General features: G+C 40.2%; 1 protein-coding gene across 2 annotated transcripts in view; it reads left to right on the top strand.

The window, feature by feature from the left end:
• Positions 1 to 16,652, top strand: part of nckap1l (NCK associated protein 1 like) — a 52,357-nt gene extending 35,705 nt beyond the window's left edge. For both annotated transcript variants that reach the window (XM_054785163.1, XM_054785162.1), the window contains 9 exons: positions 861 to 958; positions 4,417 to 4,510; positions 4,852 to 4,934; positions 6,188 to 6,268; positions 8,683 to 8,776; positions 8,853 to 8,969; positions 13,047 to 13,156; positions 15,241 to 15,330; positions 15,844 to 16,652. In XM_054785163.1, the coding sequence (XP_054641138.1) occupies positions 861 to 958; positions 4,417 to 4,510; positions 4,852 to 4,934; positions 6,188 to 6,268; positions 8,683 to 8,776; positions 8,853 to 8,969; positions 13,047 to 13,156; positions 15,241 to 15,330; positions 15,844 to 15,960 (884 nt within the window). In that variant the 3' untranslated portion in view covers positions 15,961 to 16,652. The remainder of the gene's footprint in view (positions 1 to 860; positions 959 to 4,416; positions 4,511 to 4,851; positions 4,935 to 6,187; positions 6,269 to 8,682; positions 8,777 to 8,852; positions 8,970 to 13,046; positions 13,157 to 15,240; positions 15,331 to 15,843) is intronic.
• The last annotated feature ends 2,829 nt before the right edge of the window (positions 16,653 to 19,481 follow it).

The following is a 19,481-nucleotide window of genomic DNA, read 5'->3' as shown; positions in this document are numbered from 1 at the left end:
CTCAGGAGTATTTTTTTACCATTGTGTTCGGAATAAATAAATATTATATGATTTATATAGCATTTTGTGACATTTAGAGATTAACAAAAAAATCACCCATAAAACACCTGTTCTAAATTTTTTTTTTTTTTTTTTTTTCCCATTTATTGATTTCATTAATATCGTTGTGGTTGTAGATTGCAGTGGTGCACAACCACATTGCAACAGTTTATGACTGTAAATAATATCTATAATACAGCTCTTTATATGAGTACATTATACATTAAGTATATTGCCTTTCCAAACTTCGTCACAGTGTGGCTTTGTTGTCATGGCTACAAAAATGACAGGAAGTGAAAATGAGCACGCAGCGCAGTAAGAACCACAACAAACATTGATCTGTCACGACATCCATACAGAAATGCGCAGAATGTATTTTACACTCTTTTAGCTTCATGGACCCACAAACTCTCACCACTCAAATAGTGCAACATCTCTCCACTTCCCTATTAGCCCACAATTCACTGCTACCACCAAGCCAACACTGCCCCACACCTACTGCCCTAAGATGCTTTCATAACACACACACTCACAGTACCTTGGAGACCTCCCTCGCTATGTGCTTGTGTAAATTTAGGTGCAGGAGAGGTACAGTATGTGCCTACCTCCAGTGACTCATTCTCCAGTCCATTAAACACACACGTGTATATTGATAGAGGTGAGCTGCACCATTTTACCCATCATTCAAAGTCCGCAATGTTCCAATAGATAAAAATACCTTTGACTGCTGTGTTTTGACAAATCCATTTCTTCGCTCCTCACACCCAGTCGTGATGTGAATCTACCACTAATAATAAAAGATAATATCATCTTCTGGACAGACTTGCAAGCTCTGGCTGAGCTACTCGGTCCCTACGGACTCAAGTTCCTGAGCGAGAACCTGATGTGGCACGTCACCTCTCAAGTCAGCGAGCTGAAGGTATGGTACTGTGCTTGAGAGTCGTCATACTATTTGGTCCTTTGGGTTGTACACACACCAGCGACAACATTAGGTACGTACACCTGTATTACAATAAATAAATACAATGCATATATGTAACATGTACAGTATATATGTATCATATACAGTATGTAACATATACACTCCTGATCAAAATCTTAAGACCAGTTGAAAAATTGCTAGAATTTGAATTTTTCACATTTGGATCTTAAAGAGGTTTTAAGTAGAGCTACAATATGCAAAAACAAGAAGGGGGAGTGAGACAAAAAAGCACTTTGAAAAAGTAATTTATTGAAAACAACAATTAAACTGAAATAGGCTGTTTATCAGCTGATCAAAAGTTTAAGACCATCGCTCAAAAAATAACAAAAAAAACTCCTAACCAGAACAAAAAATGTTCTCAGGAGGACTCAGTAATGAGTAGCTCCATCGTTCTTGTTAATCACTTCAAAAATTGGTTTGGGCATGCTTGATGTGAGTGTTTCCAGGAGGCTAGTGGGAACATTGCTCCAAGTGGTGAAGATGGCTTCACGAAGGGCATCAACTGTCTGGAACTGATGGCCATTTTTATAAACTTCCCTTGCCATCCATCCCCAAATGTTCTCTATGGGATTTAAATGAGGGGAACATGCAGGATGGTCCAAAAGAGTGATGTTATTCTCCCTGAAGAAGTCCTTGGTCAAGCGAGCATTGTGAACTGCAGCGTTGTCCTGTTGAAAAAGCCAGCTGTTACCACACAGACGAGGGCCCTCAGTCATGAGGGATGCCCGCTGCAACATCTGCACGTAAGCATCCGCCGTTTGACGACCCCGCATCACCTGAAGCTCCAGTGTTCCACTGAATGAAAAAGCACCCCAGACCATGATGGACCCCCCTCCACTGTGCCAGGTAGAAAACATCTCAGGTGGGATCTCCTTGTCATGCCAGTAACGTTGGAAGCCATCTGGACCGTCAAGGTTACATTTTTTCTCATCAGAGAATAAAACTTTTTTCCACCTTTCAATGTCCCATGTTTGATGCTCCCTGGCAAAGTCTAAACGGGCAGTTTTGTGGCGTTGAAGGAGACGAGGTCTTTGAATTCCTTTTTTTCCCGCAGATGCCGTCTGATGGTTATTGCGCTGCAGTCGGCACCAGTAAGGGCCTTAATGTGGGTAGAAGACCGCCCTGTGTCTTGATGGTCAGCCAATGGGATCCTCCGGCTCAGCGCAGGTGTGGTTTTTTTGGGTCTACCACTTGACTTTTTTGTTCCATAATGCTCAGGAACTTTCAAAAAAATGTAGAATGACTGATTTACTGCGCCCAACCTCAGCAGCAATGGCACGCTGTGAGAGGCCTTGCTTATGCAGCTCGACAATCCGACCACGTTCAAAAACAGAAAGCTTCTTAGCGTTAGCCATCAGTAGTAGCATGACAGTGTGAATGAGCAGATTTAGGCTTTTATAGCCTGTGGTCTTAAACTTTTGATCAGCTGATAAACAGCCTATTTCAGTTTAATTGTTGTTTTCAATAAATTACTTTTTCAAAATGCTTTTTGTGTCACTCCCCCTTCTTGTTTTTGCATATTGTGGCTCTACTTAAAACCTCATTAAGATCCAAATGTGCAAAATGCAAATTCAAGCAATTTTTGAACTGGTCCTAAGATTTTGATCAGGAATGTATATATACACACACAGTAACCCCTCATTTATCTCGGTTAATTGGTTCCAGACCTGACTGTGATAAGTGAATTTCTGCGAGGTAGGATTCCTTATTTATTTATTTTTTGGAATCTTTTTTAAATTAGAGCAGCGAAAACCTTTTTTACGGCATTCTAAATATAAGGTTTAACATTATTAGAGCCCTCTACACATGAAATAATTTCAGATAGTCACTTTTATACTCGTATTACCAATATAGTAGACATAAGCCATTTAAGACATAAATAAGACTCATGCTCATGTGTGTTGCTATAAATGTGTTCCCTAAGGGACCCTAATGGTGGGCGGATAGAAAGTGATGCCGGGGCTCGGAGTTGAGTTTCATCTTGCTGTGGGCTACAGCAGTAACCTGTGTTAGGGATTATTGTGCCTGTTGTGAGATCATTCAAAGCTGGAATAAAAGCCTGTTGTTCCGGTAATCAAATCTGGTGCTTGTGTGTCTCACAACATTACGGACACCTAGTGACCAGTGTAGAATATACATACAGTATATTCGCCTTTGAATACGTCTTTTGAAAGCCTTATATCTGTATTTTAGCTCATCTAGCCAGTTTTAAACCTAAAAATGGTTCATTTAGGAAAAAATATGTAACATTTGCTCCAGTATGCATATTTTTTCACTCGTAATAAGCCATATTCAACCGCAAAAAATCGTGATTTATTAATATATTTTTGAAAAAATTGAATTTTTTGATGGAGTGAAGCTGCAAAACTCGAACCATGAAGTGGTGAGGGATGACTGTATATGTCAATATACGGACTCTATATAGCAATTTCAGGTACAAAAAATACATTCAAAGTAAAAAATACAAGTAAAAATAGTAAATGTTGCTATAGTAATTTTCTAAAATAGATACAAATTTCTGTTAATATAAAATATTTATATGGCACTTCAGGTACAAAGAATACAGTCATAATAAATAAACAATTAAAAATAGAAATAAAAAAGAAATTGTATTTTTATAAAATAAATAAATATTTAAAAAAAATATTTCAGTTACAAAATATATAGTACTATGTAAAAATATAAAGGTTTTTATTTCCAGGTACAAAAAAATATTCAAAATAAATAAATAAAAAGGATTTATAGGTTTAGACATACAGATTTGTAAGTAGAGAAAACACATAGACAATAATGAAAACATTACAAAAATAAAGAAAATATTAGTTTGTACAGCACATTTGAGGTAGAAAAAAATGATATATAACCCCAATGTTAAGAACAAGTCTACTCAATAACAAACATAAAAATAATATTCACTATAGATTAAAAGAGGATCATTTTGATTACTATTGTGGCTGAAGTTTGCAGAATTTTATAACGGTACCAATATTGTGGTTACTGGGATGAAACGATATTTTAAAAAACAACAACATAAAAACACATCTCAGGATAATTTACTTCAAAGTACCATGACAATAATAATTTACAAATATCTTACATTTTATTTCATTTTGTTTCAACAGTGTTAAAAGAATTGCTTGACAGTGTCAATTAAAACGGGAAATTAACACTGTAGTCTTTAAAAATACAGAATTGTTGTGCAGGTGTACTTCATAGTGAGTGATTTAAAATGAGGTAAACCTGCTGTATCTCTTATATAAAGGTACAATACACACCTAGAAGTGAAGTAAGTAATGAGTTCTACATCACCCGTTAGTCATCTGTCACACCTATGACCTCTGTCCATCATCGTATAGTGTTGAAGGTGCTTCTATCACTTCATCTCCTCCTGCCAGAAACTGGTCATGGAGAATATGGATGTCCTGGTGCAGATGAGAAGCAGCTATGATAAGGTGGAGGAAATGGCCAATCTGAGGAGGAGACTGACAGGTGAGGGGAGGAAGATAACGAATGTGAAATGGAGAAGGTTTGTATTCAAACACTTTGTTACACCTCGCTATGACACCTTACTGGAAGTGAAAATGGGAGAAAAGATGGAGTCGCTAACCTTCTTTGCAGCTATATTTTTGGGAAGACTTATAGAAGATGTGGTAAGAATACCAAAATCACTGCACTGGACTGCATTGCATTCATTCTGAGCATTTTCTGTACGCCCTCTTCACACTGTTCTGGGAGTGCTCAAATGTCCAAAACATTCTCCTAAAATGAAGAATCAAGGCGTTTAACCATGAACTCACTTTGGGTCTAACATGTTCAACGTGCACCTCTAGGAGGAGAGAACCTGCTGAAGAGGATGACCATCATTGGAGTCATCTTGTCCTTCAGATCTATGACGCAGGACTGCCTGAGAGAGGTCCTGTATAACCATCCACTCTTTATAGCTACCCAGGGTGTCCTCGAACATGAGAAAAGTATATTTACATTGTTTTTACTGCTATCATAGCCTAATTAATTGCGGTTACGCAATTAATTATTTCTTATTATTTTGTGTCATTCTCTTCTTTGGGTCTGGATCCCAAAGAAGAGAATGACACAAAATAAAAGAATGAGTCTTAAAAAGTATCCACACTGGTAGAAGCACAATAACCAAAAAGGGGAAAAATCCAAAAACAGTCCAAACAAAAACATCGGCCGAGCCACAAAAACGGTAAGAAAAAACTCTGCTGGTAAAATAACCAAGCAGGGAAAAAACGTTAAAATATAACAGAAAAACCTGCCGGAAAAGCCCAGGCACAATTTACTGGTAGCTGGAGACAAACGCTAATCACTGTGGAACCACCAAGCAGTGAAGGAATACTCACAGCACACATAGTAATGACCAGGAGGTATACAACGCTAGAGAAGCTACAAGATAAGAGCAGCACATGAAACGAGCGTGTATGGGAAGACGGTCTGGCACCGTATGAGTCCAGCCACCAGGCTAAAATACTCAAGGATGAGGACTGCTTGCAGGTGTGTATGATTGGCTCCGCCCCAGCCGGCAAGGTGCTGTACTGCAACACATAACAGACAGGCGGCAGCACAGCAACAAACACAGATCATGACAGTCCACCTCTGAGTGGCTGAAGAAAAACAAAATGAAGACTTTGGAGTGGCCTAGTCAAAGTCCTGACCTGAATCCTATTGAGATGCTGTGGTATGACCTTAAAAAGGCGCTTCGTGCTGGAAAACCCTCCAATGTGGCTGAATTACAACAATTCTGCAAAAAATAATGGGCCAAAATTCCTCCACAGCGCTGTAAGAGACTCATTTCAAGTTATCACAAACGCTTGATTGCAGTTGTTGCTGCTGAAAGTGGCCCAACCAGTTAGTAGGTTTAGGGGACAATCACTTTTTCACACAGGAACATGTAGGTTTGGATTTTTTTTTCTACTTTAATAATTGTTGTGTTCTCATTGACTAATATTTAAATGTGTTTGATGATCTGAAACATTAAAGTGTTACAAACATGCAAAAAAAAAAAGAAGGGGGCAAACACTTTTTCACACCACTGATTTGTAGACCACACAGAAAAGAGAAAGATGTGTGAAAGACACCGCCTGTTTTGTATGAATCCCCATTTACTCTCACATTTGCTAACTTTGGATGTGTAAATGTGTCCAACAGGTGCTGCAAAAGCATTGCCCTTACCTGATGGGTCCCATTGAATGCCTGAAGGACTGCGTCTCTCCTGACACAGACATAAAGGTAGAAAACAGTAGCTACCTCATGGAAACAACAAGCACACCCATCACTCTGAATGAACTGTGTGGTTTATTTATGCATGAGAAACAGCTTTACCAATGTATATTTACTCTAGGAAATGAGTACAGCCTGCGAAAGGTTAAGAAAGTAGGCAAAAGAACAACATTTGTTTAAATAACAGCACAATGTAGAAGGAAACAACAAACGCGTGCCCGCGACTACCAACCAAATGAAATTCCTTATCTCCCTGTGGAGCGCTCTTATGTGAACATGACACATGAATCCCCTCCCCTCCTTCACTTGCTTGCTTGCTTACGTCTGCTTTCTGAGTGAGGCATGACAGCCGTGCCACAGCTCAAGCCAGGATAACCCCAAAGACGTCAGCAAACCCCCCCCCTCACCACCCCCTGCCTCCGTGAGAGAGACCACATCAGTGGAAACAACTAGGGCAACATCAGCAACACAACACAACATTTACAATACCTCCAAAGTCCAACACAGCTCTCAAACCACAATATCATATTATATGTGCAATCATTTGTCAAAACAAACAGTCAGAAAACCCCCATTAACTGAACAAATGAACCACTAATGTAATGTAAATTGTGGAAACAGAAAAAAACCCAAATGCGCAAAACCAATCACAGAAGATCCAAATCAAAGTTCTTTGTTCACAAAAGGATGCTACAGGCTGACAGTCAAAGCAAGCTGACAAAAAAAATTGACAGCATTCGATCCGATGTGTTGTATAAAGACATGGAATACAGTGAAACCTTACTTAGCGTCATTAAATCGTTGCAGAAGATCTGACTCTAACCGAAAGGGACACTCACCAAATCAAATTTTCCCTTAAGAAATACGGCAAATCCAATTAATTTGTTCCATCCATCCATTTTCAATGCCTCTTGTCCTCACTAAGGTCGCGGAGGTATGCTGGAGCCTATCCCAGCTGACTACGGGCCAGAGGTGCGGTACACCCTGGACTTGTCACCAGCCAATCGCAGGGCACATACAGACAAGCAACCATTCACACTCACATTCATACCTATGGACAATTTGGAGTTTCCAATTAACCTAACATGCATGTTTTTGGAATGTGAGAGGAAGTCGGAGTAGTCGGAGAAAACTCACGCACACACAGGGAGAACATGCAAACTCCACACAGAGATGCTCAGCGGAGATTCGAACCAGATCTTCCAGATCTCCCGACTGGGTGGCCAACATGCTAACCACAAGGCCACCATGTAGCCCATTAATTTGTTCCAGAAAGCCAAAAATGTTAACTCAAAACACGTTTTTATAGTCTTACAATTATAGTTTAACATGCAGAAAACATTTTTAAATGCACATAAATACATATAAATGATGACCGAAAGGGGTAAATGAACATTTAAAGTTACTTTAAACATGCGATTCTTGATATGACTGTCCCCAAAGACACGATGTGGCAACAAGAATAAACCGCCACCACCTTCCTGTTTTGAGTTTTCTTGAATTGAATCGCATTTCTCACCTCAATAATGTAACCCAAAATGGAGCCAAAGAAAATGCTAGCATTTTGATAATGAAGGAGAGAAACACTATTTCAAGAAAGAACTCATGACAAAACAGAAAAATGGTGTCCGTGTGGTGTCTCGCTACCACATGGTGTCTTTGGAAAGAGTAGTCTTAAATGAAGGTAAAAGTAACCACAGATGTTCATTTAGCCCTTTCGTCATTTATATGCATCTAGATTTGTTTTACGCATGTAAAACTATAATTGTAAAACGATAAAGATGTGTTTTGTGTTAACTACTGATGACATCATAGCCGGATGATGTAACTTCTGCCTCCGGTTGCCATTTTGTTCGCTAGCTAACAGGATGCTAACAAGGAAGTATGTTTTCAGAAAGAAAAAAAAAGATTTTAAGAATACAGATACAGACATACAGACACAGTGTATTAATAACATGACAAGATGCGTGCTATATTTTAAGCTAACCGTGGCATAATTGTGGCATAAATTTTCTACGTTAACCAAAAAACATGCTATCCGAGGAGGACGCTAACCGAGGTTCCACTGTGGTTAAAAACAAGGCGATCAAACAGTCGTGAAAGCTTGTCTTCCACGTCAGACACAATAAATGTAGCAGATGAAAATGTTTGTTTTCACAGACCAGGTGTGATATTGGCGGTTTGTTGAATCATAGGGGAGTTATTTACATGAAGAGTTAGCTTTTTGTTGTTGGGAATTCTAGCTACGAATACGCTTATTTTTCCTCCCATCTGCTTGAGCCTGTGACAACAGCAACCAGATGTGATGTCACGTGCAACCCAGCAATGGGAACAAAAACAGGAAGTTGAACAATTGGCAAAATAAAAGCACAAACAGGGCTAAACACAGCTCAACGGAACGAACGCGGTTCTTGTGTTTCCAGGTGACTCTGAGTGTCTTCGAGCTCGCCTCTGCAGCAGGTATGACTTGTGAGATTGAGCCGGCCCTGGTCTCAGCCATCAGCAGCATGCAGACAGGTGGACAGAAAAAAAACTTGTAGCCATGCTTCTCTGCACTGTGTACTCTACTGGCTTCTATGCTTTAAATCTATAGATAACACGTCCATAGACGAGGAGTACAAGCTGTCATGTTTGCTCCTCGTCTACATCGCAGTGTCTCTGCCGAGTTTGGCCCTGGACCCTAACTCTTCCTACAGCCGCGAGCATGGAGGTAATCATTTATTTTGTCTATCTTCAGTGGCCACAAAAGGAAGAATTTGTAACGGTCATATTTTTATAACAATAAAGTGGAATAAATTCATTTTTATCTATATGTTTGTGTGGTTGGCTGCCACCAATAAATAAATGTATGGGAAACACTGTGCGTTAAGCTGAGGATATCTGAGGCTCACATGAGCCTAATTTTCATAAACAATGAAACAGTTTAGAAATGTCTACTTTACATTCTTTATTTACCAAATTTATAATTTTGTCATAATTGCGATTTCTTTATCGTAACATGACAACGCTATTTTTTTTTAACTCAAAATTTCATTTGGTAACGTTATAACTTTTTCACCTCCGCCAAGCGCAGCACAAAGCGCAAGCACAGCGCAGAGGTTATGTTTCTGCCAGCCTTTAACTGTTTGTTTGTGTTCAAAATAAGTTGAAAAGGTCGGAATGAATTTGGATGACATTTTCAGGACTTGTCGGAAATGGGATATGGAAGAACTGCCTACATTTTGGGAGTGATCCGGATCACCGTCTGGATCCAGGAATTTTTTAAAGGATTCTTTAACATTGAGAGACAAGGCCATTTTCGGCATTTGTGCATATAACTCCACAAATCAGAGCACTTGGAAAAAAATACAGGACAAGTTTCCAACAGATTCTACAAAATGTCAACGACTTGTCCAGAAAATGTAGTAACATTATGCAAATGCATATGACAACAAAACTCTCTTGAATCTTATGACTATTTCTATGTACTATTACAATCCCATTCTCATTAACGACAATAATTGTCTAACATTACATTTCTCTCACATTAGCACTTAATTCTTATAAAAATAAACTTTTATTCTAGGCTCCTTATTAATAAAAGCATTTATCTCATTACACCACAACTTTCTTTCTCCTAACATTATCACGTTTTCTTGTAAACCCACAGCAGTGATATTTCAAGTCACTACAACTTGTATTGTTGTACATTTTTATATTCTCCTAAAAATACAAATTTAAATAATATTTTAAATCCATCCATTTTCTTCTGCTTATCCAAGTCCGGGTCGTGGGGGCAAAAACACAACCGGATGACCGAGCTCCTCAACCTATCTCTTAGGGTGAGTCCAGCCACCCTACGAAGGAAACTCAGTTCAGCCGCTTGCATCCGCGATCTCATTCTTTCGGTCACAACCCAAAGCTCATGACCATAGGTGAGGGCGGGAACATAGATCGACCGGTAAATTGAGAGCTTTGCCTTCTGGCTCAGCTCTCTCTTCACCACGACGGTCCGGTACAGCGACTGCATTTACTGCAGATGCTGCGCTGATCCAAACCGACTGAGAACAAGGGCCTTGGATTTGGAGTTGTCAAGTCTCATCCCAGAAGCTTCACAAACCACCCAAGTAAACGCTGAAGGTGACAGCCCGATGAGGCCATCAGTACCACATCATCTGTGAAGACAAGAACGTAAGGCTCCCCAACTGGACTCCCTTGATGCCTTGGCTGCACCTAGAAATTCTGTCCATGAAAATTATGAACAGAATCGGTGACAAAGGGCAGCCTTGGTGGAGGCCAACGTTCACCGCAAACAGGCTTGACTTACTGCTGGCAATACGACCCAGGCTCCTGTTCCTGTTGAACAAGGACTGAATGGTGTGTAGTAGCGCACCAGCAATCCCGTACTCCTGCAGCGCCCCCCACTGGACAGCACAAAGGACATGGTCGAATGCCTTTTCCAAGTCCACAAAGCACATGAAGACCGGTTGGGAAAACTCCCATGTGCCCTCCAGTACCCTTGCACGGGTGTAGAGCTGGTCCAGTGTTCTGCAACCAGGATGAAAATCACATTGTACCTCCTGCAGCCGAGGTTCAACTAACGGTCGTACCCTTCTCACTACCACTCTGGAATAGACATTTTCCCAGCGAGGCTGAGGAGTGTGATCCCCCTATTGGTGGAACACACCCTCTGGTCACTCTTCTTGAAAAGGGGCCAATCCAGAGACTTCCATTCCATGTTGAAGAGACATGTCAGCCAGTCCCTCAACATCCAGAACCCTGAGGAACTTGTCCACCCCTGGAGCTTTGCCACTGGACTGTATCTGAGTGTACCTCAGATACCTCAGCCACAGTGATGGAGCCGTCCGCGTGCGTGTCCTCAGATTCTGCTTCCTCCATGGAAGGTATGTCAGTGAGATTGAAAAGGGCCTTAAAGTATTCCTTCCACCACCCGACTATATCCTCAGTTGAGGTCAGCAGGCTTCTGTCCCCACTGTAAACGGTGTGGCACTGCTTCCCCATTCTGAGGTGTCGGATGGTTTGCCAGAACCTCTTCAAGGCTTTCCGTCACGACTAGCACCGACCACCTTGCGGCCGCAGCCCCAATCAACTGCCTTAGCAACATCAACATCAACCTCTTGAGCTCCCACCAGAGAAGTGACTTTCCATGTCCCAAGAACCAGATTTGACCGCCTACGACCAGGACGCCAAGGCTCACCCTAAACTGCCGTCCAATGGAGGCATGAAACACGGCCCATTCTGACTCAACATGCTCATCCTTCCCCGAGATGCAGGCGAAGCTCTGCCGGAGGTGAGAGTTGAATGAAGACTCGATGAATGGGAGACTCTGCCAGACTTTCCCAGCACGCCCTCATAACACGTTTTGGTCTACCAGGTCTGTCCAGCATTCTCCCCCGCCATCTAATCCAACTCATCACCAGGTGATCAGTTGACAGCTCAACCATTCTCTTCACCCTCGTGTCCAAAACATGCGGACGTAGGTCTGATGATATCATTATAAAGTCAGTCATAGACCTGCGGCCTTAGGTGTCCTGGCACCAAGAACACTTCTGGACATTCTTATGTTTGAACATGGTGTTTGTTATTGACAAACTGTGGTTCGCACAGAAGTCCAATAACATTACACCGTACTGGTTCAACCTCTTGCAACATCAACCTCTTGAGCTCCCACCAGAGAAGTGACTTTCCATGTCCCAAGAACCAGATTTGACAGCCTAAGACCAGGACGCCAAGGCTCACCCTAAACTGCCGTCCAAAGCATATTACACCGAACCTCTATGCTTGCCGCCCGTGTGGCTTCTTTGGGCTGGACTTGAACGGGTGCCACGAGTGAAGATCTTGCGAGGCCCTCCCCCGGGCCTGCCTCCAGAGGCCCCGGTGTCTCACGCCCGGGCGAGTTGCGGTCCTTCCTTTTGTTTTATTCATAGGGTCTTCTGAATCACTCTTTGTCCGTTTTCCTTGGGAGATCCTACCAGGGACTTATAGCCCTGGACAACATAGCTCCGAGGAACACTCCACCACGATAAGGTGATGATTCACAGAATAGCATAATTTCATATATATTCTTATACATAATAATAAATAAATAATAAAAATGTTTCTATATGCTTTATAACTTTATAATTTTAGTATGATTCGCATAATATTTATTCTGGTAAAAATATGCCCTTTCCCACATTTTGTGACTTTGTTTTTTTTTTTTAGCATTCTATCTTTTTTTCTTGCAAAATTACAGTTTAATTCTTGTATATTTTTTCACATTCATTGTGGCCCTAATATCCCCTCATACAGGTCTGTGGTCTCACAGCTGCTTGATTGCACAGGTGTACCTAATAGTGTGTCCCGTGAGTGTACGAAAAGCTGTCCCATCCTGAGAACTGGGTGGGTTTAACATCCGTGCGTTTGATACTTTTCAGCCTGAAGCGTGTTGCCTAATGAGAACCACGTTGTGTGCAGAGAGCCGTTTGTTTACAGACGACATAGCCTGACGTACATCAACACAGCAACTGCTGGCATGTGCTGGCCCCAGCTATTTGACTCCAAGTCTCGACGGCAACATTAAGAGCAGCAAATTGTTTTATCAAAGCGGCAAACAGTGTTATTTACTCTCTATTTTCCATTGGCATGCTCTAAACGAGGAAATCAGCCCAGCATGCTTCCTCTTATGCGTTACGGATCATTAACAAAGTATTTAAATAAAAAAAAACATCCTCTCTGTGCTTAAAGTTACAGCATGCACTTTGTTGTTCACGTTTGTCATGTTTTGTTGTATGTTTCTTTCTGTCAGGCCACAACAACAACATCCACTGTTTAGCGTTGGCCGTCAACCAACTTGCTGCGGCTATGTTCACGGTGCAGAACAAGAACATCCAGCAGCATCTGAAAGAGTTTCTGCTGGTGAGTACATCGTCGACATTGACTCTGATAAATATTTGAATGGATCACAAATTAGCAGTGTGGAAATAAATAAAACACTGCCCAAATGGTGCACTGATACCACCTTTGACCCAGGCATACTCCCAAGAAACTGGCATCCAATGGGGAGAAAGAAATGGGTTAGATGAGATTAGAAATCCGTGACTTTAAACTGGTGATGTACCAATTTAACTTCCATTGGAATTCTGTGGACAGCATTATTAAAAAAAAAAAGTCAACGGGGTTCTTACTTTGATGAGATTAGCACTAATCCCTGATACTCTGAAGATGATTTCAAATTGTGACAGGGATTAAAGTCATAAGGAGCATCCCTCCATTTGATCTTAAGCCTCAGCTACCTCAGCCATCTTGGGCTTCATCACTCAAAATCATTAAGAATCTAGCGTTGACATTTTAGCCCCTGGTACAGTGGTGCCTGCTTATATCGACAACCGTCTATGTTGGGCAAATGGCTTAAAAATAAATAAATGTAATTATTTAATTAATAAATTTAATTAGTTACCAGGAAAGGTTATTATTGAATTTTTTTTAAAAATACAGTCAAATACAGTAATCGCTCGTTTCTTGCGGTTAATTGGTTCTAAACCGATAAGTGAATTTCCACGATGTAGGATGCCTTATTTATAAATGAAATATTTTTGTAGTTAAAGCATATGAAACCTGTTTACAAACTTCTAGAGCCCTCTAGACATAAAATAGCACCCCTATAGTCACCTTTACACTTGTATTAACCAATTCAGTAGACATAATAAGAGTAAATAAGCCATTTAAGAAATAATTCGGACTTGCGATTGCTATAAATGTGTTCCCCGGGGGATATTGGGGAATATATATTAGGGATTATTGTGCCTGTTGTGAGATAATTCAAACCTGCAATAAAAGTCTGTTGTTACTTAATAAAATTAAGGCTGAAGGCTGAGCTTTTGACTTACAAGTCTAAAACTAAAGTAGCTTCGTGTGAAGTAGTAGTGAACAATGGCGACTGAAGCCACATCCGGATAGTTGACACAGATGTCAGTGCATAATAACGTCTTGACATACATGGATGACAGCTTTTGTTGACATAAAATGTGAGACCCAAATGGGCCATTTCTATTAAAAATGGGTGGCGTGTAGTATAATATTATCACTGAGCATCATGAAGGAACAACAGCAACATACAGTAACTACTGTCTAGCTACACAGCATGCACACAGTGACTTCCTGTTCAGTGCAAAGTAAGCTTCGAAATAAAAGTATGGCAGTATTAACCTGATTTCTACCACAGCAACCAACAAGATGCACCAATTAATTTTTTTTTTCAGATTTGAAAGACTTGAGCATATAGCAAAGCTTTCTTGTCATTGTAGTCAAGACAACAAAATTACTGAAGCTGGTCTGTTAGATACATCTATTCATCCATTTTCTTCTGATTATTGGGTCTGAGTCGCGGGTGCAGGAGTCTAAGTAAGGAAGTCCAGACTTCCTTACCACCTCTAGTACCACCGGGGGGGACACTGAGGCATTCCCAGGCCAGCTGTGAGATGTACAGTAATCACTTCAGCGTGCCCTAGGTCTACCCTAGGGTATGCCAGGAACACCTCACCAGGAAGGCGTCCAGGAGGCATGACAGAGCTCCTCACCCTATCTCCTCACCCTACGGAGGAAGCTCATTTCAGCCGTTTGTAGGCACGATCTTGCTCTTTCGCAAGATACGCCCCAAAGATCATGACCATAGGTGAGGGTGGGAACATTGATTGACCGGTAAAAGAGCTTTGCCTTCAGTTCAGCTCTCTCTTCACCACAACGGTCCGGTACAGCGACCGCATTACTGCAGATCTCACCATTCAGCTTTCCCTCACTCGTGAACAAGACCCCGAAGTACTTGAACCTAAGGCAAGACCTATGCATGTGTGCAAAGACAAATGGCTGAATAAAATACTTCAAAGAAAAATAAATGATTGATTCTTTGAAATGAACGATTTGTGCACCAGAATCTAAGTATAATACACTTTTCAAAAAATTCTTCCAGCAGTTTCATTGACCCGTGTCTATCTCGCACGCAGTTGGCATCTTCCTGTCTGCTTCAGATGGGACAAAACATGGAGAAACCTGAGAGCAAAAACAGAGAGTCCATCTATCTGCTTCTACACAAGGTAGGCCAACCATGAAATTGCCTTGTAACATAGTGGCACTAAACCCACATTCCACTGATAAATTCAACAAACATCAAAAACGAGGGGCACGGCGGCCGAGTGGTTAGCATGCTGGCCACACAGTCAGGAGATCGGGAATACCTAGGTTCCAATCTCTGTTGGGCATCTCTGTGTGGAGTTTGCATGTTCTCCCCGTTCGTGCGTGGTTTTTCTCCGGGTACTCCGGTTTCTTCCCACATTCCAAAAACATGCATGTTAGGTTAATTGGAGACTCAAAATTGTCCATAGGTATGAATGTGAGTGTGAATGGTTGTTTGTCTATATGTGCCCTGTGATTAGCTGGCGACCAGTCCAGGGTGTACCCCGCCCGAAGGCAGCTGGGATTGGCTCCAGCGTACCCCAGCGACCCTAATGAGGATAAGCGGCATAGAAAAATGGGACATTAAAGTAAACAAAGGAAAAACAATGGATGGATCCACCAATTAAAAACAACATAACTTGTCATCTGTTTAGATTGTGGAGGAGTCTCCGTTCTTGAGCCAAGACATGCTGGAGAGCTGCTTCCCATACGTCCTGCTCCGGAACGCCTACAGAGAAGTGTACAAGTCCACCATCGTCACACTTGGGTGAAGACATTCTTTGTTTTCTGTAACCTTGATTTACCATAATACTTGTTTAAATGTGCATTAAGTTTACATTGATGATATCCAAGACTGTTTCTACCGGCTTATTTATGATCACTATCCTTATTAAATATGCTTTACTAGGGGGTGTAAATGGTACGCCATAATCACGGTTCAGTACATACCTCAACTCCTACTAGCCAAAGGCTATATTGCACTGTATTTGTTTACAGAGTAGATGCGTGACTGTATCACAAGGCAGTTCTACTTCCTGTCCTGCACCTAAAGTGTAAACTGTGGAAATGCTTTGGTACCAAATAGGCCGTACGGAAAAATCAGATTACGAAGCCATGTACCGCTACACCCCTCTTCTTAACATGTTGTTGTGGTGCTTTTCTGCCATCTTAACAGATTAGTTTCAAATCACCCCTCATGAGTTTTTCATTATCTTGACATATTCTTGCGTGCGTCAGGTCGATTCTGCAATAATGCTCCATTAAAAAAAACAGCTTGTTTTCTAAGCATTTTCAGACTGGAAAGTCATTGATGCCGATGTGTATTATTTTTTCCATGAATAAAGATCATAATTATATTTAGTTTGTTTTCTTTTTGGTCCCAATTCAACATGTGTTCCTCATCTACTTACAGGCGTCCTCCGCCTTTCTCTGCCCTCCAAATCTATCCTCCCTCCTTGAGCAGTTAACCATTTCATCATTATTTCTTGGCTTGGCTTCATTTGAGGCTTCATCTTTATCTTATAAGGATTTTGTAAGAAAAATAATCAAATTAATTTGTAAAAATCGTGAAAATAATTTTAAAAATGCATTTTTATACATTTTATTTAATACTCATTCATTGTGGTTGATTTGGTTAATTGTTAGGTTAATTGGAGGCTCTAAATTGTCCATAAGTATGAATGTGAGTGTGAATTGTTTGTCTGTCTAAATGTGCCCTGCGATTGGCTGGCGACCAGTCCAGGGTGTACTCCACCTCTCGCACAAAAGTTATCTGGGATAAGCTCCAGCCTACCCCTGCGATGCTAATGACGACAAGCAGCATAGAAAATGAATGAATGAAGGCATTCATTTTATTATAAACAAAAACAAAAAATACTAAAAGGAATTTCATTTAATTTTTTTTGTTTTAATAATTTGATAAATTAATTAATTTGATCATAAACAAAAACTCATCACTTTACTCTTCATACCTGGAGTAGTAACAATGTAAAACATACATTATTTCCATAGGAGTTTATAAAAAGTAAAAAAAAAAAAATTTAAATTAAGAGGATAACAAGAAAAACTCACTTTTGTTTAAAATGTCTTCAAATTGTTTTCAAATACTTCTCAATCTCGCTTTTTTTTTATTACCTGGAAAAGATTTGTGTTCTTTTATCTGTATATGAAGTCACATGCAGTGTTTCCTTCTCTAAGTTGGGATGCTTTGTTGTAAAAGTATGAGCAATTCATGGTGAGTTTGAATATTTAATATATACATTATAAATTATACATACTGTAGAAAGTCATGGTGTATAGTAAATGTTTCTGCAACATTATATTATTGACGACATGCTGACAAACAGAAAGTGGCGGACGCCATGATCCAACTCAGTGTGCAGTGTGACGGTAGGCAGGCACGCTCGCGGAAGCCTCACTTGATCCAAAAATGTGCAAACTGAGGAATTCTTACTTAAGAACATTTTAAAAAACAACTGGACTCGTACAGAAAATACATTCAGTATACAGCTCAACGGACAAATATTAATATTTGCTTTACGTTATCATTATTAGTTGTTTTTTCCATCATGACTGGTGAGGCTCTGCCTCACATGCCTCCGCTGACTGCGCGTCACTGTTACCTGTATTATGAAGGGGTTTTTGCACACGTGTGCACACTTATGCTAAAAAGTTGCTAAATTGCTTTTTTCCTGAGTCTTTGCTTTGGGTTAAAGCAGTGGTTCTCACCTGGTTTGGCTGCGGGACCCACCATCACCCCTCAGTGACAAGCGGCAAAACAAATTGTGGACATTTTTCAACTCAAACTTCTCAAATATCTTATATTCACAGGGAGTGTTAGAGGGCAATAACTTGGCAGTGGTGAGTCGATGTCTCTCTCTTTATGGGGTTCATCTCTTCTCCAGCAGATATCTGCAGCTGTGTGTCGGAATGACAACACATTAAGTCCCCGCTCCATGTCATTCCCCTTCCACTCAAGTTGGACAAAGTCGCCTATAAACATGGCACTCACCTCGTAGCGGTGTAGCAAGCCAACAGCCCAGACAAGAACGAGTGGTGCATTCGCAGACATTGAGTCATTACTGTACTTTTTTTTTTTTTTTTCCCAGGCAAAGACCCGCAACCCACTTTTGGGTCGTGACCCACCAGTAGAGAATCATTGTATTAAAGGAACATTATTAGACTACTTAGAAAAAATGTATGACATTAAATAGGCATTGATTTCATGATTAAAACAATTTAATAAAAGTACTTTATTAAAGGAACTTCATTATTTCTCTTACTTTATTTTGTATTTATTTTGTTAAAGGAACGTCATTAAAATACTTGGATTTTTATGTGAACTAAATAGCCAGTTTTATTGTTTTAGGTTGCAGCACTCCTCACTTCTCAGTCTTTCATACCTACAGTAAATACAGTAGGTCCCCAACCAACGAACACAATTGGTTCCAGGCGACCGTTCGCAAGTCGATTTGTTATTAAGTAAAAAAAAAATTATATTACCAATGATATAGGTACTACATGTACGTGTATACATATACAGTATATGTGTATGTATGTAAATATGAGTTTGGATGTAGTAGTAATATTAAACAAGGATAATTAATGAAAAAAACAAGAATAAAAATGATATAATAATACGTAATGATAAATGTTATTTACCTTTGAAGAGGAGTGGTCGAGCATACGTCTTTGCGGTGGTGGAGGAGGAGATATTGAAAAAAAGGACAAATCGTCATCATCGTTAGACTCTTCTAAAAGAGGTAGTGTTCTGTGGGTGGTGTAGAATTAAACAGGCCTATTAACTCTTCATAAACTTTAATCACACGCTCTGTCCGGGTTGCATCCTACAACTACAACTTAGCCTTCCTCTCTCCTCTTCCTCTTTTTCCTCTACCTGTTGGTCCCATTAGCAGTGTCACACTGCCCTCTACTGGTCAAGCATGTAGCAGTATAAATATGGAGTTACTACAAGGCAAAATACATGAAAATATAGACCAGTCAGCTTGCGTTCGTATCTCCGAATGTTCGCACGTCGGATGTTTGTAAGTTGGGGACTTAGTGTATCACAAAAATATTATTGAATTCAGTAATTCAGTAAAATTTTGTCCAAAGCAATAAAAAAAAAAACATTAAATAAAGCTCTATTTATCTTGATAATTAAATCAAATATGTTATTATTTTTATTGATTTTACACAAGTAAAACACAATTTTACAAAACAATTTATTTAAAAAAAATACACAATAATTAGTAGGTAACTAAAACATTTTTGGCATAATAAAATTACTGTA

This window comes from Dunckerocampus dactyliophorus, chromosome 8 (assembly GCF_027744805.1).
Source record: "Dunckerocampus dactyliophorus isolate RoL2022-P2 chromosome 8, RoL_Ddac_1.1, whole genome shotgun sequence".
NCBI classification, from domain to species: domain Eukaryota; kingdom Metazoa; phylum Chordata; class Actinopteri; order Syngnathiformes; family Syngnathidae; genus Dunckerocampus; species Dunckerocampus dactyliophorus.
This window is presented reverse-complemented; position numbering and strand designations above follow the sequence as displayed.